This window comes from Chlamydomonas reinhardtii, chromosome 6, assembly GCF_000002595.2.
Source record: "Chlamydomonas reinhardtii strain CC-503 cw92 mt+ chromosome 6, whole genome shotgun sequence".
Classification (NCBI taxonomy): Eukaryota; Viridiplantae; Chlorophyta; class Chlorophyceae; order Chlamydomonadales; family Chlamydomonadaceae; genus Chlamydomonas; species Chlamydomonas reinhardtii.
In genome coordinates, this window is record NC_057009.1 from 1,294,461 (window position 1) to 1,319,745 (window position 25,285).

Consider the following 25,285-nt stretch of genomic DNA (forward strand, 5'->3'; position numbering starts at 1 on the left):
TTTTGAGACTATTATGACCAATTCTGGTGTCGGACGTATACCCTGGACGTTTCCCGCCATCGGCGCCCTTCATCGCTATTCATGCCCTGCCACGGTGAATCGATCGTCGAGCAGGTCCCGCAAAGTCCCGGGCTCCCGGCGCACCCGCCAGGTCCCCACCCCGATGCCGGAAACCTCTAATCTGCTGATGGTTATGTGTGTTTGTGCTGCCTAGGGCACGATTATGGTCAGCACGTAGCGCTGGTCTGGGACTCTGGGTTGGGTTCTGTTGAGGGGCTGCTGCTTTGCCAGACACACACGTCACAGCACCCGGCGCCCCGGGCAGAAATGCGTTAGCACATAATACACTCATAGTCTGTACGGCTGCACTCTGAGGCTCACAGCGCCGCCTCCGGCCAAGCAGGTCCCACTCCCAGGGAAAGCCGTGCCCCCTGGGACTCTGAGCCGTATACCTTCATCGTTAGTCACGAATGCCAATGGCCTAGTTGTTTTGACTAGCTACTGATTGACTTTCTGACTCGCTGTACTGGTCGCAGCGTCAACAGGCATCAACATCATACCATCAGCACATGCTTATACGCAGTACCGCCAGTGCCCTGTAGCCAGCACCGCAATACATGCACTCGCCGTGTGTCCCGCTGCCTTCACTGCACACCCGTGTCCAACTATCCTATGCAGTTGTGCTGCCCTTGCCTAATGCTCTGCAGGTAACGCATGGCAGCAGCATCCTGCTATTGTTCCGCAATGCCGGCATGTATTGTACTCTAGTGCTCATGAGTGCTCAATCAACGTCCCAAGATTGCCGAGCCCACTCCCACCCCTCCACCAAACGCCAGCACCGCCGGCGCCTGTCACAAGCTGCGCGCCTCTTCATCCTCGTCCTGCCACCCGTGCTCGTCTTCTGACCCCGGCCAGTCCTCACGGTTCCAGCCAAACACCCACCCCTTCCAGCACACGTCCACCAGCCTGTCAGCCCACGGCCGCAACGCTGCCGCCGCTGTGCCGCCCTCCGTCCCGGCCGCCGCCAGCCGACCCAGATCGCCCAGCACCCGCCGGGTGTCATCCAGCTGCATCAGCCCCTCAGGCGACTGCGCATGCACGGACACCAGCGTCGCGAGGTCCTCCACCAGGAGGGAGGCCGGTAGCAGCGCGCAGCCAGTCACCGGCGCTTCAGCCGCCTCAGCCGCCACCGTGCCGCCATGCTTGGCTGCGCCACGCTCTGCTGCGGCCCCCGCCCTCACCCGGGCCTCAGACGTGGCAGTAGCCGTAGCGGTAGCAGCAGCCGGGTCCGGAGCCCGCAGCCGCGCCGCCGCCACCTCGGCCACGTGTGCCGCCGCCTCCAGCACCACCCCCATCGTCTTGGCTGTGGCCGCCGCCGCGCCCACGTGCTGGTACGCCGCCAGCAGCCGCAGCCAGCCCTCAGGCAGCGGCAGACCCGCCTCCCGGTACGCCTGCGCCACCTCCACCTGCAGCCGCCGGCTGGCGTGCACGCTGCTACAGCCGGCGGCGATCACGGCAGTAGCTTCCGACATGAGCTGCGACAGCGCCGCGACGCTGTAGCTGCTACTGGTATCATTTGCGCTGGCGCCGCCGCTGGCGCGGCCGCTGGCCCCGGCACTGCCTTTGCCGCTGGCGCTGCTGCTACTGCTGCCCCGCCCATCAGTCTTGCTCCTGCCGCCGCCGCTACTGCCTCGGGCCTCCACCAGGGCGGTGCAGGACTGCAGCAGGTTGACCGCCTGCCGCAGCGTCAGCGGCGAGCCGTGTTGGCCGTGCGGCAGCAGCGGCCGCTGGCGGATGAAGAGCTCGGGCGGCAGGCACGCCAGCAGGTCCTCACCGCTCCATAGGTTGGCTGGAGCCTGCGGATGGAAGACCCGTGCCGGCAGGGACGCGAGGTAGGCAAGGTGCGCGTCATCCGCCTCTGCCTCCGCCGCCGCCTCCGGCCCGGCCCGCTGGCGCCTCCGCAGCAGCAGCACATGCGCAGCCACGTGCTCCATCCAGCAGGCCGGCAGTGCGCCCGCCAGCACCCGTTGCCAGTTGACGCCGGGCATGACGTCACACACAGACAGCAGCGCCTGAGCTGCAGCTGCAGAAGCGTCGTCACCCTGCTGGTGCACGGCGATGTGGGCTCCCACGCCATAGCTGCTACTGCTGTAGCTAGGGGTGCTGCTATTGCTACCGCCACTGCTGCCGGCAGCGGCCACAGCCGCCCATGGTAGCTCGGTGATGGGCGTGAACACCTCGAAGGCGGGGCTGAAGTGGAAGCGGCCGGCCAGCGCCAGCTCACACAGGAATGGCACCGTCGGCTGCTGCTCTTGCTGCGGTGGCGGCGCGGCACCTGATGCTACTGAAGCAGCACGGCTGGGCGTCGTGAGCAGGCGGGTGTGGCTGTTGCACTCGGGCGGCGGCGCCGGCGGCGGGCCGGCGGCCCTCCGCAGTGTCCCCAGCGCCTCAATGGACAGCTGGAAGCCCAGAGCCGCCACCCCCACCAGCGTCTGCGCCACCAGCGCCCACGGTATCGCTGCTGCCTCGGGGTGCGGCCCTCCCGAGGCCGAGCTGCTGGGAGCCGGTGCGGACGCAGATGCGGAGGCGGAGGCAATGACCAGCAGCCTGTCCAGGGCAATGAGCTGCCTGCGGCTGGGCACGGCGCCGCGTCCCCGGCACTCGGCTAGATAGCTGCACACGTCGGCCGGCGTCGCCAGCCGTTGCAGCAGCGCCAGCGCGGCCTCGTCGCCGCCCACCAGCAGCTCCGCCTCCCGCCGCAGCGGACCCACAGCGGCAGCTGCAGCTGCAGGGCCACCGACGCCGCCAGTGCCGGCAGGCTGCGGCCAGCCCACCCGGCGCTCTCGCTGCCGCTGCCAGGCGGCCTGCGGCTCTCCGGCGAGGCGCTGTGCGGCGGCGAGCGAGCGCCGCAACACACCCAGCAGCTGTGCAACACCGAAGACACACGTACCAGGTTGGCATTGTTATCAGGAATGCGACCACGTCACAACGGCGGGGAGCAGCAGAAGCATGTGCTGGTGCTGCTAGGGGTGTTTCAAGAGCCTTCGGGACAGCCTGGGACACAATCCCTGGCCCCCTGACACCCGGGGATGAGTATGTGCACAAGCCCGCGCGCACCTGCTCATAGGCCGGCGCCGGCCACTGCGCCGCCGCCTCCAGCAGCCCCACCAGCGGCGGCTCCCACTCCGACCACGCCACCACTCCGCCGTCCAGCGGGTCGGTGCGGCCGCGGCTGTAGCTGGCGCGGGGGTCTGCCGCCAGCGCCCACAGCAGGTGGCAGGGCTGCACGGCGTCAAAGCCTGCAGCAGGGCGCAGGGCGGTACAGGGTGGCGTGAAGTAGGCAGGCAGGGGGTGATGATGGGGCGTGGACGGGCGTATGTATGGCATGTATGCCCACCGGCGGTTGCGGCACACACCGGTACGCGCAAGTGTGCGGCCCCCAGCCAGGAACACGTTAATCACCTGTGAAGACGCTCCAGCGGTACGCCTCCGAAAGGAAGTGCAGCGCCCCGGAAGTGAAAGCGACAGTCTCGCCGCCGCCGCTGCCAGTGCCACTGCAACTGCTACAGCCGACTTCCCTGCTGCCGCGCCGCGCCACCTCCCGGTCACGCTCCGCCGCCGCGCGCCCTGCCAGCAGCGCTTCGCATTGCAGCAGTGGCATTCCGCACGTGTAATGCAGGACCCCAGCCGCTGCCGCGCAGTCGGGGTGTGCCGCCGCCAGCACCGCCGCCGCCAGGTCCGCAGCCGTCACCACTGCACGGCGCGGCGCCGCCGGCCCAGGCTCAGGCGCGGGGGTCTCCGCCAGCCGTGCTGCAGCAGACACGACCTCGAGGACAGCGCTGCTGCAGTGTTGGTCTAATATGAACCGCACCGCTACGGGCCGCAGCTGAGCCCGTGGCGCCCACTGCAGCAGCGGCGGGATGGCGTCCGCTGCCAGGGGCTCCGGCAGCTGCGACAGCGGCGGCGGCACCGGTGGTGCGGTGGCCGCTGCGTTGGCTGGCACAGATCTGCCCCGTACGTCTCCACGGGATGGACTGGACGGCGAGGGAGGATCCACGGGGAGTTCAGCGGCGATCACGGAGGCGGCAATGGCGCAGGCACGACTTCGTGCCGTTGGTGCCGCCGGCACTCTGCTTGCCGCGGCAGGACACGCCCGACAGTTGAGTGTTGCGGGGCAACAACAAGAAGCAAGTCTCCTTGCTGCAAAGCTGCTGGGGGTCTGGTGGAGCCACTTCCCAGGCGCGACGACACATTTCCATCGTGTCTTGTGCGCACACATGCTGTGCCGCGCCTGGCCCGCGCCTGCTTGACTTGTCATCAAAACCCCCTGGACGACTTCCAAATCAAGTTGCAGGGCCTATGTGACAAGTATAAGTCCGCGAGTAAAGTTATGGCCGTTTGCCCCGCCGATTACAGGCTCTGCGCAGTAGTGTCCAAGATGCTGCTCAACGTGCTAGTATCGTCATGCACATACTATGCTGCGTAGTCTGCTTGCGTCGCGTCAAGTCCGCTATGACAAAACCTGCTCGTCTGCCCCAACCCAGTGGAAAGCTAATCTGAATTGCGTTAAAAGAAGTATGCTCACAATGTCTGCTACGGTCACGATATGCGTCGCGAGCCATATGGCGAACCGTCATCTCGGCCTTGCAGTCGGTAAAAAGTGCACCTTCCGACCCCACACAGCGCGCCGCCCGAATGGCTGTCCCCCCTCCCCAACCCCATGAATACCTTCCATGTATCTCAATTCACGCGCTCGCATGATACGTGACAAAGCTATAGAACGCTCAGCCTCCCCCACGCCACGCTCCTGTGGCCTGCTCCATCCCAGAGCCCCTGTTGGGCCCCACCTCATGACCTCACCCCTAGTATCCTACTTGCGCGGCGCGCCTCGCCCTGGGCGCGCCACCACAGCCGGTGCTGCCGTGACCTGCAGCATGCCTCGACCCGCCCCCGCCCCACCACCACCATGCCCCGGCGGTGTCTGCGCGGGCGATGTCACCCAATTGTTTGCAAGCGCCGGCAGCACCCGCCCCGGCGGCGGCACCTGCTGCTGCTGGTGGTGATTAGCATGCAAGAACGGCAGCGTGCTGTGGGCCCGGCCCCCGGCCCCAGCCCCTCCCGCTCCACCGCCGCTCAATCCCGCCCCAGCGCTGTTGAACGACTTGACCGACATGCGCTCCTCGTCATCGCCACCGCCGCCGTAACTGGCGCCGCCGCGAAGCAGCGCCGCCGCGGCGGCGGCTCCGCTGCCGCCGACGCCCGAGGCTGCGGCGGCCAGTGCGAGCGGCGCCGACGCGGCGCTGCCGTGGCTGTTGCTGCGGTTGATGAGTGCGGGCAGGCTGCACACGGGGGAGTTGCTGCCGCTGCCTGACGCCCCCGCCAGCCCAACAGCCACCGAGCTCAGGATCCCGTCCGCGCTGTTCAGGTTACGCAGCGGCCGCAGGCCGCCTCCACCCGCGCCTCCAGCGCTGTTTGCGGCTCCGGGGGTTGCGCCTCCGCCGTCGGCGCTGGGTCTGCTGGGCGGCCCCCGCAGCGAGCCGTGCAGCATGGGCACCGCGCGGCCGTGCTGCGGCAGCCGCGCCACGTCCTGAGGGCGCAGCGCGGGCCGCTGCTCCACCACCTGCTGCAACTTCTGCAGGCGCTGGGCGGGGTCGCGGTACTTGTCCTGCGCGGTTGACGAGGGATTTATGTGGTCAGTGAACACTCAACCAAGAGCTCCGCCGCTCAACTTGACACATGCAGTCCGTTTCTCATGCACGGCTAGCCCTCAGCCTCCAGCTCACCTCCAGCTTCTTCCTGTTCTCGCCCTGCTTCTGCCGCAGCGTGCGGCGGTAGTAGGCCTCTGCGGTGGCCAGGTCGGAGAAGCCCCACTCCGCCATCAGCTTGCGCAGCCGCTCCAGGTGCCGCCGCTGCCTGTGGCGGGAGAGGGAGAGGGAGGAGGAGAGGCGCGTGGCGGAGGGGCGTGACAGGGGGAGGGGCGAGGAAGGGCAAGACTGGTAGGAGGGATGGAGGGTTCATGGATCTGGGACCTGCATGGCATGATGGGTGCTCGGGCAGATCGGGACTTCAAACACCAGACACCAGCGAAGAACCTTGAAACTGCAACAAGAACATGAACAAGCCCGCCTAGCCCAAGCTCACTTCTCCTCCGCGTTGGGCGACACCGTTGAGCCTGGCGTGCTGGCAGGCACGCCGCCGTACGCGCTCCCGGCTCCGTACTCGCTCCCGGCGGCGCCGTAGTCGCCGGCGCCGCTGGTACGGCGTCGGTTGTCGTACGACGGCTGCTCGCCGGCGCTGTCACTGATGTTCAGCGGCAGGGGCCGGCCCGCATTGAGCGGCGGAAGGCCGCCGCCAGCCGCCCTAGGCGAGCCGGCAGCAGCCGGAGCGCTGCCACGCAGAGGCGGCAGGACGCCGGCAGCACCCGCGGCCCCCGCAGCTGCCGCGGTGTGGTGGCCGGGGCCATGCGCCAGCAGGTGCGATTGCGGCGCGGCGCCGGCAGCAAGACCGTGGTGCGGCACAGGCACCAGAGGCGAGCCCGAACCACCCAACGGGTGCGCAAGCGCCTGCACCGGCGGCGGCGGCGCAGTCGCCGCAGCCGCTAGCCACGGCCCCACCGCTGCCGCCGCGGTTGCCGTCAGCGTCGACGCCGGCAAAGGCGGCGGCGCAGCCGCCGCCATCGCCGCCTGCGGCGCCCGCGGCGCGGCGCCCCAGGCCGTTACCTGCTGCTGCTGCTGCTGCTGCTGTTGTTGCATCATGGCTGCGGACATGGCTGCGGACATGGCTGCCGCCGCCGCGTCCTCCTCCCCGAACATCTTGTCCAGGGGCTGCAGGAAGGCCATCATGTCGTCCAGCTCGCCGCTGTCCATCAGGCCGTCCAGGTCACCGTCGCCGCCGCCACCGTCGCCGCCGCCGCCGGGCGGCAGCCGCGCCGCCACTCTGACAGCTCGCAGGCGCCGCCGCACCAGGTGGCCGCGGTAGCGCGCCTGCGGTGAAGGCGGGACGCCAGGGATAGAGACAGCGGGGTCCTGGTAAGGCGGAGCGCGGCGGCTGCAGATAGGGCTATCAGAGACACGTGCAGCAGGGCGCAGCAGCTACGGGCACAAGAGGTTAGCCCGTGGGGTAGTCTCATGTACGCAGTGCCGTCGCGGCTACACGGCCGCACCTGGATGGTGACGGCGGCGGCGTTGCGGCGGCGCTCCAGCTCCAGCCGCCGCGCCTCCTTCTCCGCGGCGGCGGCCGCACGTGCCGCCGCCAGGTCCGGACTGCTGCGGACGGCGTGGCCGCGCCACCAGGCTTGGATGAGCGTGGCCGCGTCCCGGCAGCGTGCCTGCAAGTGTGCGAAGATGGAAGGTTGACCGTTGCAATGCCAGCTTCGATGTCAGGCAGTCAGGAGCGAGCGTATCAGCTCATTCAGCAAGCAAGACACCTCTAGCTGTTCAACACACACACGCCCAATATCCGCCTCTTCCCAGCCGCCCTACCTGGTGCTGCTCGCTCCGCAGCAGGGCCGCCAGCCGCCGCGCCCGCAGCCCGCGCCAGTACGCCTGCACCACCGCCGCCGCGCCGCCTGCATCTCGCGCCAGCCGCCGCCGGAAGTACGACGTCTGCATCACCAGCAGCGGCGCCACGTCGCCGCCGGGCCCTGCCGCCGCCACCGCCGCCGATGTCGCCGCAAGCAGCCGGCGCATCTCCTCGGCCTGCTGCTGCCGCAGTGCTGTCTCCGCGGCCTCGTACCGCGACTCCAGCTCAGCTGCTAGCAGCTCCGCGGGCACAGCGGCCGCCAGCGAGGCACGGCCGCCGCCAACGCCGCGCACGGGAGCTTTGGCAGTGGTAGTGGTGGTGGTTCCTGCAACTGGCTGCCCCGCCACGGCTCGTGCAATAGGCCTGAACACGCGCAACGCGGCGCCATCGAGCTCTGGAGAGTCCAACATCGCCGCCGCCCGTTGCTGCGGAGCTGTCGCCGCCGAGCCGCCAGCCGCCAGTGCAGCCGCCGCCGCCAGCACCTGCGCCGGCGTGGCAGTCGAGGAGCCCGCCGCCGCTGCGCCGCTGGGAGCCAGCGCAGCGGCCACTGCCAGCTGCTGCCTGTGCAGCTCCGCAAGCGCATGGGGCGCCGTCGCCTGCCACAGCCGCTCGCAGCCCGACAGCCAGTCCTCTGACGCTGCAGTCACCGCCGCCGCACCACTGACACCGGCCCCTGCACTGGCAGGACTGTAGGTGAGGGCCTGATCGGCTAGCACACGCGGCAGTGCACCCACACCATGGTGCCCGGGCTGAGACGCCGCTGCCAGCAGCGAGCGAAGCGCCGCCGGATCCGCGGCCGCCGAGGTGCCGCCGCACACACCAGCGTTGTGCAGCAGCGGCGCCACGGCTGCCGTTGCGGCTGCGCCGCCCGACTTAGCCGACGCACCCCTGCGCCTACGGCAGCTGCTGCTACTACTGCTGCTACAGCTCGCATTGCTGCTGCTTCTGCCACTGGTCGGAACCGCCACGGCCAGGTACACGCCGCCCACGCCGCCGCCAGAGCGCAGCAGTCGCGCCGCCGCCGCCACACCTGCCGGCCCCGCTGCCGCCGCCGACCGGACCGCGTACTCCCGCCGCTCCACCGCCGCCACCGGCTCGCCATCCAGCTCTTGCAGCGACGGCACCAGCGTCAGCAGCCGGTCCCGGTACGCCGCCGCCGCCGCGGCGTGCTCCGCGTTGCCGCCGGCCCGCAGCGCCGCAATGCCGGCAGCTGGCGCCGCCGCCAGGCCCGCCAGCGCCGCCACCTCGGCGTTTGCGCCGGCGGTGGCGGGGTTGTCGTTAAGGCTGAGCTGCGTGAGCGCCGAGAGAGCCGCCAGGGGCTGCAGGGAGGCCATGGAGGGCAGGCTGTTGAAGGACAGGTCCAGCGAGGCCAGGCAGGGCAGGGGCCCCAGCCCGCGGAGATGCGAGATCTGGTTGTCTTGCAGGTTGAGTGCCTGCAGCGCCGGCAGTAGCACCGGCGCCGCCGAGCCGCTGCTGCTACTGCCGCTCCTGCCGGCGCCGGTGCTGGTCGCAGCGCTGCCGGCGGGTGTCACGACGGCGCAGGCGAAGGCGGTGAGGGCGTTTTGGCTGAGGTCTAAGGAGGTGAGGTAGGGCAGGCATAGCGGCTGCGGCAGGGCGCGGATGGCGTTGCCGCGCGCGTTGAGGGATTGAAGCAGCACCAGCGCCTGCGGGGAGGAAACACGAAGGGAAAGGGACAGGTTGGGGCCGCGTGCATATATGCGGAGGGGGGGCCTGGAGGCGCGCGGCGCAACGCGGCCGCCTGCAAGTGCCAGACCCCGCCGCACAAGCCCACACGCACCTGTATGCCCTCAAGACACGTCAGCCGGTTGCGGCTGACGTCCAGCACACGCAGCGCCGTACAGGCGCCCGCCACACCCACGCCGACCCCGCCATGCAGCCCAGCAGCCCGCGCTGCCGCGGCCGCGCCGGGGCCGCCGCCTCCGCCTCCACCGCCGGCCCCGACCACGCCACTCAGGCCCAGCAGTGAGGTCAGGCGGTTGCCCGCCACCGACAACAGCGTCAGGCTGTGTGCGCAGGCCGCCAGGGCGCCGGCACCAGAACCGCCGCCACCGCCTGCTGCTGCTGCCGCCAGCGGTGGCCCCAGGTCTTCCAAGCCATTGTCGGCGAGGCTCAGGGAGCGCAGACCGCTGCAGGGGGCGAGGCACAACGAACCGCACGGATAAGGCAACCTGACAAACGTTGTTGAAACCAAGGAAGCATAGCACCCTCACACTCAGGCGGCCCCATGCAAGGCCATGGCACCGCCCAGCAGCACCCGCCGCCCCCAGCCCCCAGCCCTTCAGCCCACCTGCACGCCTCCAGCCCCATCAGCCGGCCGCTCAGCTGGTTGGAGTCCAGCGCCAGCCGCCTCAGCGCCACGCCGCCCGGCAGGCAGCCCGACCTGGGCGGCACACCCGGCCCCGCTCCTCCTCCGCCGCCGCCGCCACCGCCTGCGGCTGTTGGCTGCTGCGGCAGGCGGTCCAGGTGGTTGTCCTTCAGCGACAGCTCGCGCAGCCGGCTGAGCCCCGCCAGGCCCTCCAACCCTGTGAGCTGGTTGACGTTGGCTGTGAGAATGCGCAGGCCCGGGCACGCCACATCCAGCCCCGCCAGGCTGCTCAGCCGCTCCAGGCCCAGGTCCAGGCGGGACACGCGGTCCAGCGCTGGGTGCAGCGAGGCGGAGGGCGGGGCGGAGGGCTGGGCAGCGGAGGATGCAGACGGGGCTGGGGTTGGGGTGCTGGTGGAGGGGGCGTTGCGCAGGAGGAGGGCACGTGTGAGCGGGCCGCTGGGGCCGGTGGGGCGCGTGATGGGCCGCGCGTCGGCGCGCGGCGCGGCGCCGCCGGTGCGGTAGTGCGGCTGCGCCTGCGCTGGTGCCGACTGCTGGGCAGCAGCGGCGGCTTGTGAGGCCTGGGAGGTATGTGAGAGCGCAGGCGCGGGTGCGACTGGCGCCGGGTTGATAAAGGAGCGCCAGGCAGATGCCTGGCCCTGTGAAAGGGGATGGGTAGGGAACCCGACGCAACGTTACGGTGTTGCTATCGCACTGAACTGGCCGCACAATCACGTTCTAATTCTTTGCCATGGCAGACCAGTGTACAGCTAGGCCCTGCCGCAGCTGCAGCCAGGCCGCAATCCCCCCTGGACTGCCCCATGCTTCCTCCCACTCACCAACACTTCCGCAGCTCGCGGCCACCGCCACCACGACCACACCGAGCCACCCGCTTCTCCCGCCGCCGCGTCCGCGCCCGCCGCCGCCTGACCTCTCCGCCGCTGCGCCTGCGCCGCCGCCTGCTGTTGCCGCTGCCAACGCCGCAGCTCCTCCGCTGCACGAGGCGCCACCTCATCCGGCACCGCCGCCGGTGCCTCCGCCGCTGTGCCGGCCGCTGCCGACACGGCGCCCAGCTGGGCGTGGTGTGCCTGCCGCCAGGAGGGCAGCAGCGGCACTCCCCAGTAGTCCCGCGGCACCAGCCAGCGGGCCAGCGCACCAACGCGGCCGCCACTGCTGCTAGCACCGCCGCCACCGCCTCCGCCTGCTCGCGCGCTTCCTGATGCCGAGTCTGGCATGTCTGAGGAATCAGGGATGCCTGCACATACACCGTCAACGCAATCAGCAATGCAGGATTACCGGAAGGGTAAGCGTACAGGATCCCATGCGCAAAGTGGGCGCAATGCAGCGTACGGTACCTTGGTCGAGACAGTTGCATCCGCCGCAATGCCCCTCGTGCCCCCCCTCTGCCTGGTCCCGCCGCCCGGCCAACTCACCGTCCGCCTGCTGCACGCGCGCGTGTAGCCCAAGCGCACACAGCGCAATGGCCGCGCTGTCCGCCGCGCCCAGTTGCAGAGCCGACACACACGCCGACCACACACCGCCCACTGCACCGCGCACCCGCTGCTGCAGGCCCACGCCTGCGCCGCTGCTACCGCTCTTGCTACTGCTGCTAGCCCCCGCAGCCAGCTCTGCCGGCGGAGTAGCCGGCAGGGTGTCCGCGAACGGCGCCGGATAGGCCCCGACGCCAGTCCTGCCATCGCTGCCATTGGCAGCTGCCGACGTTTGCGGCTTCGGTGCGCCCGCGCCCGCGCCTGTGACGGTTGCATCTGCAGCCGAGTCCGCTGCAGCCAGCGGCAGCTCCGAGCCGGGCTCCTCTGACACAGCCCGCCCCAGCAGCTCCTCAGGGTTCCCCAGCCCCAGCGCGGGCCCCAGCGCCGCCACCACATCCGCCAGCTCGCGCCCCGCCGCCGGCCCGCCCGGCGCCGCCTCCCGGCACAGCCGCCCCACGGCCTCCGGCAGCCCCGACGCCAGGCCGCGCCGCCGGCCCGCCAGCACCCGGTCTGCCGCCACCAGCTCCGGCAGCCCCACGCCGCAGCGCACGGCGGAGCCGCGGGCGCACAGGAAGGCGTGCAGCGTGCCGGCGGCGGCAGCCGCAGCCAGCGCGGCGCGCGCCGCTGCCTGGCGGCGCGACAGCGCTTCCTGCGCCGAGCGCAGCATGGCCAGCGGCATGCCCAGCGCCCGCGACTGGCGCAGCAGTGCTGTGAAGGCGGAGATGGAGTCGTGTGCGGCGGCGGCTTCGAGGGAGGACTGCAGGCCCAGCTGCCGCTGCCGCAGTGCCGCCTCCAGCGCGGCCGCCTCCGCCTCCGCGCCCAGCCTCCGCGCCTCCGCCGCCATGGCCGCCACCTCGGCCGCGCCGGCGGCGGCACTGCGCTGCTTGAGCTCCGCCGCCAGCCCGCGCTTGCGCCGCTCCAGGACGTGCTTGGCGGCCGCCACGTCGCCCTGTGGGAATTAGGGATTCAGGATTGCATAATTGCGTAATGTCAGCGTACGGTAGTGTGCGTGTGTTGACGGCAGCCGCAAGCAGAACGCCACAGCAGACAGCACCGAGCCGAAGGGCCGTACAGCTTCATGCTCCTCCGGCTCTGTAACCGGCTGCTGTGTGCCCCGCACTCAGCACGCCCCCCCCCCGCACCTTGAGCCCCAAGAGCTGCCCCCGCTCCACCAGAGCCGTAAAGCCAGGGGCGTCAAAGGCGGGGGCCGCAGCCGCCGCGGCCAGCGTCGCCGCCAGGCCGGCGTCACGCCGCCGCGCCACCTCCAGCGCCGCCGTCAGCCGCGCCGGCTCCACACCCATGCCGCCCGCCACCTCCAGCAGCTTTGTCAAATCAGACATTGGCGAGTCTGGAGCAGGGTTTACATGCAGGCCAAAGCAGCTTACAACAGGAGTCAGATGGCGAAAAGAAAACTCCAGATGCATGGTTGGCAGCCCCCCCGGTATCTCAGCCCCCACGCGCAGGCCCCTTCTCCCGCCCTGCACGCCGCTCACCCTCCACCGCCGCGGCCACCGCCGCCTCCGCCGCTGCCCGCCGCCGCTCGAAAACAGCGCTGCTCTCCGCCACCAGCTCCGCCAGGTGCGGGAAGCGCTGAGCCGCCGCCAGCGCGGTGCGGAACAGCATGCAGCTGCCGCCGCTTGCTGCTGACGTCAACTTGGCAGCCGCGTCGGCAGCTGCGGACTCAAGCGCGGACATGCGCTGCGTCGCCGCCTCGCCGAGGCCTGGCAGCGATACGACACAGAGATTGCGGGAAGATTAGGACGTCAGAAGGCTGTGCAACGGGCGAGAGCTAATTAGCCTCACGAGCCAGCAGGCGTAGGTCCGGTGCTAAGCACACGTCCAAGCATCCTCTGTGTGAGCGCGCTCCCGCTCACCCAGCTCCTTGGCCCGCTCCGCCGCCACCCGCAGCTCGTCCAGCCGCCCCTTGCTGGCCGCCTCCTGTGTGCGTGCAGTGCGGTGCGGTGCTGTGGTGCGGTGCGGTGCGGTGGTCGGCGCGACGCTGCATGCTACGGTACTTGAGCCCACAGCACAGCCCAAGCGCAGTCGCAGATGCCGGCCTTCTGGTAGCCCGCATCACACATCCAGCTGCTGAGGTGCACCCATCCCCTCATTGCGCCCCCCCCCCCCCACCGCGCCCACCTCCAGACTGCGCATGACGTCCCGCTGCTTGCGCAGCTGCCCCGCCAGCCGCCGCCCCACGAAGCCGCGCCAGGCCGCCTGGATGGCCACCACCGCCGCCAGCCGCGCCGCGCGGGCCGGGCCGCGCCGGTAGCGCCGCCACGCCCTGCCGATGCGCCATGCCGCCATGTGCCGGATAGCCTGTGCGTACCATAATGTGGTGCGGTGTGATGTGTGGGGTGGGACGGCGATGGCGGATGAAGCACGTAACGCTTCATGGCATTCTATGCATACGTCGCACCACCAGCCCCAACGTCGCATTCTTGCACCACAGCCCACCTCCTGCCCGCCCACCCGCCTGCCGCCACCTGCTCACCAGCTTCAGCACCTCCCGCTGCAGCTCCTCAAACGCCGCCGCCCGCTCCGCCTCGCGCGCAGCTGCCTCCCGTGCAGCCGCCTCCAGCCGCGCAGCCACCGCCGCCCGCTCTGCGGCCAGTCGCTCGCGCTCGGCCGCCGCGGCGCCCTCCTCCGCAGCGCGGCGCTCTACCTCCGCTGCCCGTTCCGCCTCAAGCACCGCGAGCGCCTCCCGCCTCTGCGGCCCGCCATTGTCGCCGCATATGTCGTGTCCACATGGTAAGCATCAATCCAGACCCCCCCCCACACACACAAGCCGATTGCATACACGGTTTTTGTGTGTTCCTTCCCTTGTGTTCGCTACCTCCACACCCACCTGCGCCTCCAGCTCCTCCTCCATGCGGCGCATCCGCTCCTCCGCAGCCGCCGCCTCAGCCGCCGCCCGGGCCGCCGCCTCCTGCCGCTGCCGCTCGCGTTCCGCCTGTTGATTGCGGCGCGATAACAGCAGCATCGCAGCGCCTTGTTGCACCTTCCCTTTCGTGCCACTCATGCATCACACGCACACAGGCAATGAAGAATGAGCACACTCTAAGCGGCCCTGCACTAGGCTTCCACCACCACCGCAAACCGGCCGCCTCCCTCCCCCCGCCCCATGCGCACCTGGCGAGTCGCCTCCTGTGCGCGGTGCTCCTCCTGCGCAACACAACAATCGCACGGCCCCGGCCCCGGCACAACAACCATTGTTCAAGATCTGCGGCAGCCCACTGATGCACTGCCGGCCTCGCCCCAGCCGCAGTCTGGCTACATAGCACTGTTCGCTCTGGCAGCTGCCGTCCGGCCCAGCAAACTCCATTCAAGGCCACTCCAGCCCGCCTGTCCCGGGCCGACTAACCCCTCACATAGGCCCTCCCCGCGCCCCCTCACCATCACGCGTTGGCGCTCCTGCGCAGCGTTCTCCGCAGGCCCTTCCGCAGGGCCACTGGCAGCTGCTCCGGCGCCTCCGCCGTTCGCCGAGTGCGCCTCGGCCGCCAAGCCCAGCGCGCCGCCGGTGCCGGCACCGCCCCCAGGCGCATGAGTGTCCGGGCCCCCGGCTTCAGAACCGGGCGGTGCTGCTCCTGCAGCCGCAGCCGCAGTTGCAGCCGCAGCCAGCCCTGCAGCTCCCTTCCGCACCTCCGGAAACAGAGTCCGGACCAGCGCGGACCGGGCGGCTGCGTCGGATGGCAGGAAGCTGCTGCCAGCGCTGATGCGGCTCGGCAAGGCGTCGTCCCCACCCTGCCCCGAACCCTCCCCTGCCGCGGGCCCTGCCTGTAGGCTGCCGTCAGCCCCGTCAGCTGCGGCCCCGTTGGTGCCGGGCTGTGGCTGCGGCCCCGGTGCCGGGCTTCCGCCACCCTCTGCTCCTGATTCGAGCGATGTCAGCTGCTTGCCCCGCTCCTCCAGGTGATGCTCGCGCTTCTGCATCGCCGCCCGCAGCAACCGGAGCGACTCCGGCTCCTCGTCATCCTCCTCGTCATCCTCGTCGTCGCCTGTACCGGACCAGGGGTAGCAGGGCAGCGCTGTGCTCGACACGCCAGACATGACCAACAGCAGGCCCCGCAAGTTGCCAGTCCTCCCCCATGAATGAGACTGGTTGATAAGAGACCCAGAGTGGCCCTGCCTGCAACGGTCAACGTCAGGCCGCGTCCGGTCCAGCTGCACGCCGGGAGCTGGGGGAGGGGTAGGCCCTGGCGTCCTCCGCGTCCCCACCTGTTCCGACTGACGCCCGAGCTCCAAGTCCCGTCAGGAAAGACTGCTTAACAGCATCATCGCCATAGCTCCCATGGCTCTTCGCGTCCGGCAATAGCTCGCTGCTTGGGTCGTCTCCAAGCGCGGCAAGCTCCGCCTCGAACGCGGCCTCGACGTCAAAGTCCGGGTCATCATCAAGCGCTGACATATATGCCTAGCTGGCTCAGAGCAGAAGCCTCATCATATCGCTAAGAGAGGGCCTCGACATTCGCCGAGTCAAGCCTTCGTTTTAGAGCTTGCAGTAGGTGCCTGGGTAGTTTTCATTATTGCAGTTGTTGTATCCTCTTATATCATTAGCACATTTCCAGCTGTGAGACAGTTTTTCGTGCATCGGTCACGATTGTTTTGCTGCTCGCTGGTTACTTGGGCACGGTTGCAGCAAACCATATAACTAAGACCGCTTCATTAGCATGTAGCTATGCCATATCTAGGTCATTAGCGATACTATTGTTTCCCAAACCTAGGCATGGCGCTGCAGGTGTCTCTGACACTTAATAAGACATACTTTTTACCTGGAGAAGTTGTACAAGTCTCTGTACAGGTGGGTAGTCTCACAGGCCGCAGTAGGCAGCGGGTGCAAAGCGGATCGAATGCCTTGCCTGGCGACGTCGTGGGCAAGGGCTTAAGGAGCGTGCGCGTGTGCCCCCTTATTGCAGATATGTAACGATTCGGACAGCGCCAGCCAGGATGCACTGCCGGGAGTGCCACAGGTTATACACATAAAGGAGCTCAGCTTCCAGGCCTATGGCTCCGAGCGCACGGACCCCAGCTTCATCCACCGGTTGCATCGGCCAGACGTGCCTGTGGATATCTCGGATTCGCGGGTACGTCTATGATAGCGGTTAGGGGTGGGGCCCGGGGAACGGGAGAGGGAGGAGGGGCAGCTGCTAAACTGGCTGCAAGTTCCCCTCCACGCCGTCGCTTGCGTCCGTGTCGTCCCGAATAACTGCTCCAGAGACCCGCCAACGCCTCATGCCCACCTCACCCGGCCTCAAAGATCCTGCCCCAAGGTGCCTGCACTCGCAACGCGCGGTTGACCCAGCCAACCGCACGTGCTGCTCTTCCACCGCACACGCTCACGTGCCCACAGAAGCAGGTCCGCACCATCTTCAGCACGGAGCCGGCGGTGCTGGTGAACGACCAGGTGCTGGCGCCGCGCGCGGTGCAGCACTTCCAGCTCAGGTGGGCCGCGAGGGAGCGCGGCAGTGCTGCAGCTGCGGCGGGGGGGCTGGCGGGCTGGGGCGGGGGTACTTTCTGTAGGCAGGTAGAGCAGACTGGCAGTGCGCACAGGCTACCGCGAGCCAGCCAGATACGTGGCGTCAAGGCAGACTGCGGGAGTGGCTACTGCTGGCTGTTGCCGGGCTGTGTGGTGTGTCCAGGTTTCTTGAGCGCGGAACTGCTCTGACTGCGCCGACCGCTCGCCGCGGCATGCTTTGCCCTGCGGCCGCTGTGCAGGTTCCGGCTGCCTGCGCCGCTGCCGCCGTCCTTCCGCGGCAGCTCCCTGCGCTTCCTATACCTGATCCAGGTCAAGTCCGTGTACGAGGTGCACAGAGGTGCGCGGCGCGTGTGTTTGTGTCTTGTGCATGGCGTGGATATGCGTTGGAGCTACTCGGACACAGACTCCAGCTCTTACACACTAGATACTGCGGCGAGCACGCTAGCCTCATTCTAGGACGGCACGTCCCGCACACCTTCCTTGTACTGCAGGTGGGCTGGAGGCGGTGGTGTATGAGACCACGGCCTCCACCTCGCTCATGGTCTGGCCCAGCACCGGACTGGCGCTGGCGGCGGGGCCAGGAGGCGGCGGCGGCGGTGGCGGAGCCGGGCCCGACCGGCGCAGCAGCTCCTTGGACACCAACAGCAGCAGCACTGCGGCCGCGCTCAGTGCCGCGGCCGCGTCCGCGGCTGCAGCAGTGGCGGCGGGTGGGGCTGGCGGGGCCGCGCCGGCGCGCGAGCTGTCACGGAGCAACACGGCGGGAGGCGACGCCGGGGCAGGGCCGGGACCGAGGCCGATAGACTCGCAGCGGCGGCTGAGCAGTGCGGGAGGCGTGCCTCCCTCGCCATCAGCATCGCAGACGCCCACGCACGCGAGCACCGGGCCGCTGGCATCGCCTTCGGGCGGCGGGCCGGGCGGCGGCACAGGAGCGGGTCAGGGCGGGACGGATGACTCGGACGTGGGCATGATCGACTACGTATTGGGGCGGAACAACTGCCGAATCCGCTGGCAAGAGGTGTTCCCGGCGCACGGCCCGGGGTCGCGCGGCGACGCCTCGGGCCGGGGTCGGACAGATGGTGGCGGCGGCCCGACCGGCGGGGCGGGCGGCGCCACACCCAGCGGCTTCGCCCCCGGCGGCGGCCAAGGCGGCGTCAACACGGCTGGCTCTGGCGGCCGCAGCGTAATCCCCTTTGGCGTCAACCGCCCCTTCGCGCCGCCCTTCCCAAACACCGCTTCCAATCCTGCAACCGGGATCGCGCCATTCGCTGCGGATTCAGACCTTGACGATGAGGAGGAGGGCGGCGCCGGCCGCCGCCTCGGCGCCGTCAACGGCTCCACCGCCGGCCCCGCCACACAGGGCAGCGGCGCTGGTGGCGGCTCCAGCAGCGGCGGCGCGAGCGGTGTGCAGCGGCAGATGTCATCAGGCGCGGCCGGGCTGGGGCCGTACGTGCGGCAGCCCAGCCGGCGCGGGTCGCTGTTCGGCAAGGTGTATGCGCTCAACGTGGGCGAGCAGCCGCTGCTGAGGCTGCTGATGCAGGTGCGCGGCCGCATGCGTTGACCGCCATGGTCATTGGGCACGGAGCCACCAGTGGTCATTGGGGTGCAGGGTTGAGTCGGCATTAGGTGGGATATTTTGCATGGTTTGCCCTGCGCCCACTCGCTTGCCGTTTCCGGCTACCAGTTTGTACCCGTGCACTCAAGGCACACACGCTCTGCCACCTCTCATAAGGCCCATTCACCCGCACCTGCAACCCCGAACTCAACCCCAACCCCACGTTCGGTACGCTGCAGGCGCCGCTGGAGGTGCCGCTGCAGCCGGGCGCCACGTTCGGCGGCGTGTTGGACTTCCGGCCGCCCGCCTCCCTGCAGCCGCTGCAGCCGCAGGCCTCGGCGGGGCTGGGGCCGGCCGGTGCCGGCGCCTCCACGGCCGGCGGCGGCGGGCCTGGCGTGGCGGCGGCGCTGGCGCGGCCTCCGGTGGCGTGCCACGACGTGGTGGTGCTGCTGGAGAGCGAGGAGGTCGTGTCGGCGGAGTGCCGGCCGCAGGTGGGCGGTTGGAGGAGGGAGAGGGGCGGGTGGGTGGGCTATGCTGCGGGGGAAGGAGCCTGGGCGCAGGCACATGTAGCTCCGGGGCTGTAGTACGGTCAGGGGCCGGACAGCCTCTGCAAGAGGGCGGCCGTTGCCCTCACTGCACGCCGCCTCTGCCCACACACCCACATGCTGCCGCACCCAACTCGTACACGCGCCTATGAACCACGCACGCAGGGCAAGCGCGACGGCAGCGGCATCCCCGGCGGCACACCCTACGTCATCCGGCGGCTGCATGCGGAGGCGCACGAGCTGACCCCCGACACCGCCCTCACCAGCTTCACCCTGTCGCTGCCCGCCACCGCCACGCCCTCCTTCCGCACGCCCATGGTGGCGCTGCGCTGGGTGCTGCGCTTTGAGCTGACGGTGGGGCCGCGCATTAACTTCGCGGCGCTGGACAAGCGGCTGAAGAGCCCGCGGCCGGCCTTTGAGCAGCTGGTGTGGTCGCTACCGCTTGTGGTGCGGCCGCCAGTGGCGGGGTGGGGGCGGTAGCGCATGCATGTGACGAGGGCACCGAGCGCGGCAAGTGGTAGGACTGTTTGGGTTGGGGGGGGGGCATTCGGGCAGGTGGAAGATGCTCACTGCCAGCGTGGGGGCATCGGGATGGTGCGGGCATGTGCCCCGCGTGGCCGGGTTGGTCGTCCCAACCAGATTGACGGACACGAGTAACAGGTATAGCTATTGTGTATATAGGGCTATGTGCTGCTGCTAAACAGCTTGCATTTAATTGATCACCTCCATCAACGGCGTTTCGCCAGGAGTTTCGCGCGTTTCCCGGTTAGCGAATGGTTGAAGCACCGCACAAACAAACAATTTGGTCATACGTGGTGTAAACCCTAGGACGATATGAAGCTTCTGTGGTTCCTGTCACTTCAACTCGCGTTGTGGGGCTGCACATGCTATGCAGCTTACGAGTTCGATGTGCCACCCTATGCGTTACGGCGCGCAATACAGAACTGCTGCAATTCACGCTTGCTCCGGGTGCTGAAGGTGCGAAGTGCGGGTCGCAATCGGCGGGTTCCTGGACGGCCGAAGAACCTGCTCCCCCTGGAGAGACAGCAACTCGCAGCAAGTTCAGATTTTGATGTATGATTGATGTGTTTTGCGACTGCGCTGGATCAAATCGGGCGGGAACGCGGCCAGAGCGGTTAGCCCCGTGGGTTAGCCCTGCTTGCGTGCCCTTGCAACAACGGTCCCTGCGGCACCCCTGTGCACGTCACGAACGACAGGACCTTGAAGAGGGGCATTCGCTCACCATAGCAGTAGTCGGTGGCAGCTTCTCGCTGCCAGATAGGATAGGCGCCGATGACGTGTGGTGAGTGCTGTACGCCGGCCCGTACGGCAGGCGCGAAGCGGACGCCAGGGGTGCCTTGGCCGGACGCAGTTGGCGCCGGGGGAGGGCTGGCCACCTGGCACCAACTGGCTAGCCTGGTATCAATCGGGACCGGACTGTGTACATGAGCTGTAAGGAGCTAGAAGAGCAAGGTCCCGTGTCAGCTACCTGTCCTGGTGTTGCCACCGCCTGAGCGCCATGCCAGTGAATCGGATTCGTGGATCGCCGCCACTGCATGCCACCTCCTGCAGGTTCAGCCAGCTGGTCCGCTACCTGCGTGCAACCTACCCGCGCGCCAACATCACCGCCATCAATGCGGCGGTGGGCGCATCAAGCGCAGGTGTGCTGGGCTACAGCCACCAAACCCTTGTTATCGTGCTGTGGGGGTGGACAGGGCTGTCTTGATGGGAGGTTGTTGAGTTGTTCATTCCAGGATCTTACCGAGGTGGACACGTGATTCCTGTGCACCGCCGTACAACTGCTTTTGCCTGGCAGGGTTTGGATACCTGTGCCTTGACAAGATGCTGCCTCCGGAGGTGGGTCGTCACGGACATGCGCCCTGCGGCGGCACTGGACACGGCATGCAGCGGCTGGGGACGCATGCTTGCGGCGTACTCATTTGCCGTCGTCTTGCCCTGCTGCATTGCCAGCTACACATCCACCACACCCGCATCAATGAAGCTTCGCTACACCTGGCCAGGTGGACCTAGTGTTTCTGGACTATGGGCCAAACGTGGTCAACTGGAGCTGCGACATCACGGGCCAGGTGCGGGGTTGGGTGGGCCTGTGCCGTACTGCACTCCGGCACCATCGGCTTGGAGTATGTGCAACGCTGCGCTTGTTGATCACCGTCACCGCCAGAGTAGTGATGACTGGAACCCCAATCTGCCCCCGCCCGCACAGCACCAATACTACGAGCAACTCATTCGGCGGTTGCTGGCGTATCCAGGCAACCCGGCGGTGGTGGCCATCGAGGTGGGGTTAATCATCTACTGTGCAAGGGCTGGTGTTGCATGCAAGCATGGGCCAGCGGGCAATGGCCCCGTGCCTGTCAGGGTCTCTTGCCCGCTGGCCATGCCACATTACGGTAAGCATTCAGCATGTGGCGCCAACCACCCTACCTGGCTGCCTCTCCTCCTCCCGCCCCCGTGCAGCAACTGCTCCCCAACAAGAAGCCCATGTACATGTACTCGGAGGTCACGGCCAGCGCGCTGTACCGCTACTACGACATGCCCTACATCTCAGGTAGCCAGGGGCGGGGGGGGGGTAGCCATCCATGGGATGGTGTGTATCAAATATGAAGTGAAGTGCCGACGTCCAGAGGTACAGCGGGCACACGCGACGCATTCCATACCGGGGGGGGAGGGAGGCGGGGCGGGGCGGGGGGCGGGCACGGGTGGCGGCACACTGAGAGAGCTGTGACCGTTACGGTGGAACTCCGCCTCCCAGCTGCAACCAATCAGCTGCGCCCATTGGTTCCGCCCTTGGAGACGGTGCAATCACTGACACGACGCCCTTAGCCCAGTTGTATCCAATCGGCCAAGGGCCATGCCGGTGATGCGCTGCTACTGGCCAGAGCTATTATTCCTGACTGGCCGCTACCCTACCCGCCGTGTGTTTGTTTGTGTGTGTGTGTGTGTGTGTGTGTGTGTGTGTGTGTGTGTGTGTGTGTGTGTGTGTGTGTGCCCGGTGGCAGTGTCAACCGGCATCTACCGGCTGCAGGCGCTGAACCTCAGCGGCTTTGCAGAACACGAAATCCGCGTGCCCAACCGAGTCTGGGGCTTTTGGCACTATGTGAGTGCCGTCCGGATGTACTGTTAGCATGCGTTTCGGGCTGAGCAACCGCTTGCGACACGCTTACGCTTATATTTGCCACACGCGGCACAGATCCTATCGGCTCATAGCGGAGAGCCAGCACGTGGATGCCCCTTAAGCCCTTGGTCCAACTGCCGTGCAGAACGCGCGAGGCCACAAGCTTGTGCTTGACATGGTGAGGTGGCCGGTGGTAGCGGCGCAGAGCAGCCAATGCCCGTGTGTCCTACCTGTGCTCGTTCTGGTGGCATTGCCTGCATGACACCGCACCTGTTCCTATACCTCCCAGTCCCACCGCTCGATCGAGGGCGACTACGGTACTTGCGCACACAGCTCATGGGCTGTTGCCGCCGGGTGTGATGGCCAGGGGAGTGACGCTGGATCCCCCAGAAGGCATTAATTACTCGCTCGCTCACTGTGGCTGCCTGCCTCCCGCTGCCTCCCCCCATCAGGTGGTCTACATGCTCCAGTCTGCCACCGCCAGCAACCTGGCCGGCATATGGCCGGAGCAAACAGACCCCTTCTGGTGCGTTTGCGCTAGAGTGTGTGTACGCATGTGTGTGCATGGGGGCTGCCACCATGCAACGGGCCTGCAGTGCACGAAGCAGCGGTCATTGCCTGCAGCCGGCCTGCACGCACCCAGGATTGCGGGGCGGCGCGTGCGAGCGCACGCGGCGGGCGCCTGCTGCGAGGCACAGCACTTGGGAGGTCGCTCCATGGCTGATGCTTTATGCCTGCATGTCAACTGCACTGCTGTACGGCCTGTCATTCATTGTGCCTTGATACCGTGTGTGCAGGGTGGACGAGGTCCCGGGCGGCCGCACGCACACCACACTGCTGCCGCAACATCCCGTCAAACAGCCTCTGCTGTGTATCATGCCGGATGAGCTACACACGTGAGCGGCGGCATTTGTTGGTGCGGGGTTCGTTTGGTGGGTTTGGTTGGTATCAGGCAGGCCCCACAACTCGTGCCGGCGCACCTGTGTGCGTCGGCTGCATGCGGTGCTCGGCCCTCTGAGTTTCCAATACCCTGGCAAGTGTTTTGAGTCGAAACCGCTGACACGCCAGGCGTGTGCGTGTGCGTGTGCGCGTGCGCGTGCGTGGATGCGTTCAGGTACGTTGACTCCCACGAAGGCTGGGAGTTTGGAGCCGATGACCCAAACAAACGCAAGGTATGTGCAGTACGAGAGGTATTGATTGCGGGTGGCTAGGTCCTATCGCGCCCCAATACGGTAACTTCCCCGGCACATCGCTGCCAGGTCAGCTGCCGTTTCCCGTTCAGTTGCCAATGGGCGCGCCATGTTGCCTGCATGCAGTACGGCTACATTTCATACCACAACGAGAGCAGTGGCGCCGACAACCGCCTGCTGATAAAGTGGGATCCGTCAGCCATCGCGAATGCCGATGCCAAGTCGACCTCGTTTGTCCTTATCCTGGTCTACCGTGAGTGGAGGCCGTGCGGTGTGCTGGGCCTGTGCCATGAACGGGAGCCGCGGGCTGTGGCAATACACACACATCACAGTGATCAGCCACGCTCACACTCCGACGTGAATTGACCAATAATAAGCACGACCCTATTGCCTTGCATGCCGCCTTGTGTGGTGCCTCGGGCAGTGGCCTCATATTCCGGCATGGGCAAAGCAACGCTGTCTTGCTCAGGCGGCTGCACCTGCGGGGTGCAGACCATCAACGCAAACATCACCAACTTCTCAATTTCCCAGGTACGGGTTGTGGTACGGAAATGGCCATGCAATTCCCGTTGAATCCTTCCATGGGCATGCATGCCTACCTCGGTTGTTGTCGGCAGCAGGCTGTCCATCCTTGTGCCCCCGTGCATTGCCTTACCCCGGCGGCTCTGTTTCACGTCTGCCTTCAGGTCCGGCCAGTAAGCGTAAATCTGGTTGCTTCGTCGCAGTCGCCAGGCAGCAGTGCGGCCGCCGCCTGCCAGGTGCGCGCGCACCGCCGCGCCCGCCCACGTGCACCATGGCGCTGCTGGTGTGCATGCACATCAGCGATGGCAATGAAGCACCGCAAACCATACTCCGCCGTTGTCGCCGTCTACGTCCTCGTGGCCCCCAATAGCCCCTTGGCTCACCCCCTGTGTGCCCCGCAACATGCCATCGACCTGTTTACTCAGGTGGAGGTGGTGAACACCAGCAAGGGCGGCAAGTACTCGAAGTTCAAGGTGCGGATGGAAGTGCGAGGGGGGGAGCTGCGCAGCCCTGCGATCAGATACGTGTTCGCTGGCATGTACATGTGCCGCATGTGAAGAGGCAGAACCTGCGGCCAGAGGGACGCACCCCTTGCCTGCGCCGGCCAAAGGCGGCAGCTCTGCGACTGCCTACCTGATGGCACCCCTCCCCCAACCTCTCTCACCCGGGTCGCCTGGCGGCGCGATGAATGCGCAGGTCACGGGCTTCGTGCTGGCCGAGATGTACCCCGGCAGGGAGAAGGAGATCGGAAAGGTTGCGTTCATGAACCACGAAGGTAAGTGAGCACTGGCCTGGGGTGGCCGCCTGGCCGGGACATCATGCTCAGCCGTGTGGGCCAGGGGTCCTCAACAGCCTTTCGCGGCGGGGGTTGGTGGGCGGGAGGGCGAGCAGGACAAGTGGAAGGTGCGGAAGTCATTGGCACGCCGTACTCCTAACGTGCGCACCGCCGCCTCCTCCATTTGCGATTGCAGGAAGCGTCCGCAAGGCGACAGTTGGATAGCAGGTGGCTTTCCCTGGCGCCCGTGGCTACAGGGTCCGAGCGATACGCTTTTCCTTAGCCGTGTGGCCGTGCAGCACACGTGTGTATGATGCATGCAAGCATGAGCGGGATGGCAGAGGGTCGATAGGACAGCATTACCAAGCATCAACTGCAATAAATGTCCTTGAGCGTGCGTAGGAAACCGCAGGTGGGCAGAGATTTACCGTAAATACGAATCCGCAAGCGTGCAATGTATAGAGAGCGCACGTGCTACGGCAATGTACAGACCGGGTGTGTCACAGATGTGTGTAGCAGTTGTACATACAACCCAAGCCGCGTTATCACACGTGCAGACTCTAAGCTTCTTTACCGTAGGTAGCGTGGCTGGGCGCTGGGTGCCTCGGCAGGTTTGAGTTCGAGGTGCGAGAAGAGGGGCAGCACGGCACCGAGCACGGGATGAGGCTGTGGATGCCCGCTCGGCCTCCCGCAGTAGTTCACAACTATCGTGCTGTAACAGCACATATCTGATATTGCATTTGTCGTTTCATGCATCGTTGACT

At 67.5% G+C, this 25,285-nt stretch overlaps 4 protein-coding genes across 5 annotated transcripts; 2 read left to right on the forward strand and 2 right to left on the reverse strand.

The window, feature by feature from the left end:
• Window positions 1–36: 36 nt before the first annotated feature.
• CHLRE_06g258350v5 (uncharacterized protein) lies at window positions 37–4,342 on the reverse strand. Its single transcript, XM_043062742.1, has 3 exons — window positions 3,463–4,342; window positions 3,118–3,299; window positions 37–2,924 (listed from the first exon to the last, which is right to left on the reverse strand). Exons 1-3 carry the CDS (start codon window positions 4,277–4,279, stop codon window positions 852–854), a joined length of 3,072 nt encoding a protein of 1,023 aa, XP_042923448.1. The 5' UTR covers window positions 4,280–4,342; the 3' UTR covers window positions 37–851.
• Window positions 4,343–4,398: 56 nt separating this feature from the next.
• On the reverse strand, window positions 4,399–15,812 carry CHLRE_06g258363v5 (uncharacterized protein). The gene is made up of 18 exons (XM_043062743.1): window positions 15,550–15,812; window positions 14,731–15,329; window positions 14,467–14,499; window positions 14,183–14,287; window positions 13,829–14,044; window positions 13,474–13,653; window positions 13,209–13,272; window positions 12,828–13,055; window positions 12,477–12,682; window positions 11,278–12,283; window positions 10,684–11,099; window positions 9,830–10,503; window positions 9,320–9,668; window positions 7,482–9,185; window positions 7,163–7,327; window positions 6,142–6,983; window positions 5,784–5,913; window positions 4,399–5,665 (listed from the first exon to the last, which is right to left on the reverse strand). The coding sequence occupies exons 1-18, from the start codon at window positions 15,734–15,736 to the stop codon at window positions 4,871–4,873; spliced, it is 7,899 nt and encodes a 2,632-aa protein (XP_042923449.1). The 5' UTR covers window positions 15,737–15,812; the 3' UTR covers window positions 4,399–4,870.
• Window positions 15,813–15,912: 100 nt separating this feature from the next.
• Window positions 15,913–20,064, forward strand: CHLRE_06g258400v5 (uncharacterized protein). The gene is made up of 7 exons (XM_001696555.2): window positions 15,913–16,129; window positions 16,245–16,412; window positions 16,679–16,770; window positions 17,044–17,141; window positions 17,296–18,341; window positions 18,596–18,847; window positions 19,067–20,064. The coding sequence occupies exons 1-7, from the start codon at window positions 16,055–16,057 to the stop codon at window positions 19,379–19,381; spliced, it is 2,046 nt and encodes a 681-aa protein (XP_001696607.1). The 5' UTR covers window positions 15,913–16,054; the 3' UTR covers window positions 19,382–20,064.
• CHLRE_06g258450v5 (uncharacterized protein) lies at window positions 19,673–25,251 on the forward strand. Of its 2 annotated transcripts, XM_043062744.1 has the most exons (18): window positions 19,673–19,879; window positions 20,119–20,204; window positions 20,474–20,562; window positions 20,718–20,758; window positions 20,923–20,988; window positions 21,126–21,197; window positions 21,377–21,467; window positions 21,919–22,016; window positions 22,180–22,212; window positions 22,487–22,560; window positions 22,832–22,930; window positions 23,149–23,206; window positions 23,351–23,477; window positions 23,649–23,755; window positions 23,911–23,982; window positions 24,172–24,219; window positions 24,443–24,521; window positions 24,718–25,251. In XM_043062744.1, the coding sequence occupies exons 1-18, from the start codon at window positions 19,736–19,738 to the stop codon at window positions 24,744–24,746; spliced, it is 1,413 nt and encodes a 470-aa protein (XP_042923450.1). In that variant the 5' UTR covers window positions 19,673–19,735; the 3' UTR covers window positions 24,747–25,251. The 2 variants fall into 2 exon arrangements, with proteins under 2 accessions (XP_042923450.1, XP_042923451.1); XM_043062745.1 differs by lacking the exon at window positions 19,673–19,879 and having other exon boundaries at window positions 20,113–20,204.
• Window positions 25,252–25,285: the final 34 nt, after the last annotated feature.

Excerpts from the sequence above, each read along its gene's own strand:
- CHLRE_06g258400v5 (XM_001696555.2), top strand. The coding sequence starts at position 16,055 with ATGGCGCTGCAGGTGTCTCTGACACTTAATAAGACATACTTTTTACCT. Across the intron at positions 16,771-17,043 it reads GTGCAGCACTTCCAGCTCAG|GTTCCGGCTGCCTGCGCCGC; the intron begins GTGGGCCGCGAG and ends GCCGCTGTGCAG. Across the intron at positions 17,142-17,295 it reads CGTGTACGAGGTGCACAGAG|GTGGGCTGGAGGCGGTGGTG; the intron begins GTGCGCGGCGCG and ends CTTGTACTGCAG.
- CHLRE_06g258450v5 (XM_043062744.1), top strand. The coding sequence starts at position 19,736 with ATGAAGCTTCTGTGGTTCCTGTCACTTCAACTCGCGTTGTGGGGCTGC. Across the intron at positions 20,563-20,717 it reads GGTGGGCGCATCAAGCGCAG|GGTTTGGATACCTGTGCCTT; the intron begins GTGTGCTGGGCT and ends TTTGCCTGGCAG. Across the intron at positions 21,198-21,376 it reads CGGCGGTGGTGGCCATCGAG|CAACTGCTCCCCAACAAGAA; the intron begins GTGGGGTTAATC and ends GCCCCCGTGCAG.
- CHLRE_06g258363v5 (XM_043062743.1), bottom strand. The coding sequence starts at position 15,736 with ATGTCAGCGCTTGATGATGACCCGGACTTTGACGTCGAGGCCGCGTTC. Across the intron at positions 10,504-10,683 it reads CGCGAGCTGCGGAAGTGTTG|GGCCAGGCATCTGCCTGGCG; the intron begins GTGAGTGGGAGG and ends CCCCTTTCACAG. Across the intron at positions 5,666-5,783 it reads AGAACAGGAAGAAGCTGGAG|GACAAGTACCGCGACCCCGC; the intron begins GTGAGCTGGAGG and ends TCAACCGCGCAG.
- CHLRE_06g258350v5 (XM_043062742.1), bottom strand. The coding sequence starts at position 4,279 with ATGTGTGCGCACAAGACACGATGGAAATGTGTCGTCGCGCCTGGGAAG. Across the intron at positions 3,300-3,462 it reads CCGCTGGAGCGTCTTCACAG|GCTTTGACGCCGTGCAGCCC; the intron begins GTGATTAACGTG and ends GCCCTGCTGCAG. Across the intron at positions 2,925-3,117 it reads CGGCGCCGGCCTATGAGCAG|CTGCTGGGTGTGTTGCGGCG; the intron begins GTGCGCGCGGGC and ends GGTGTTGCACAG.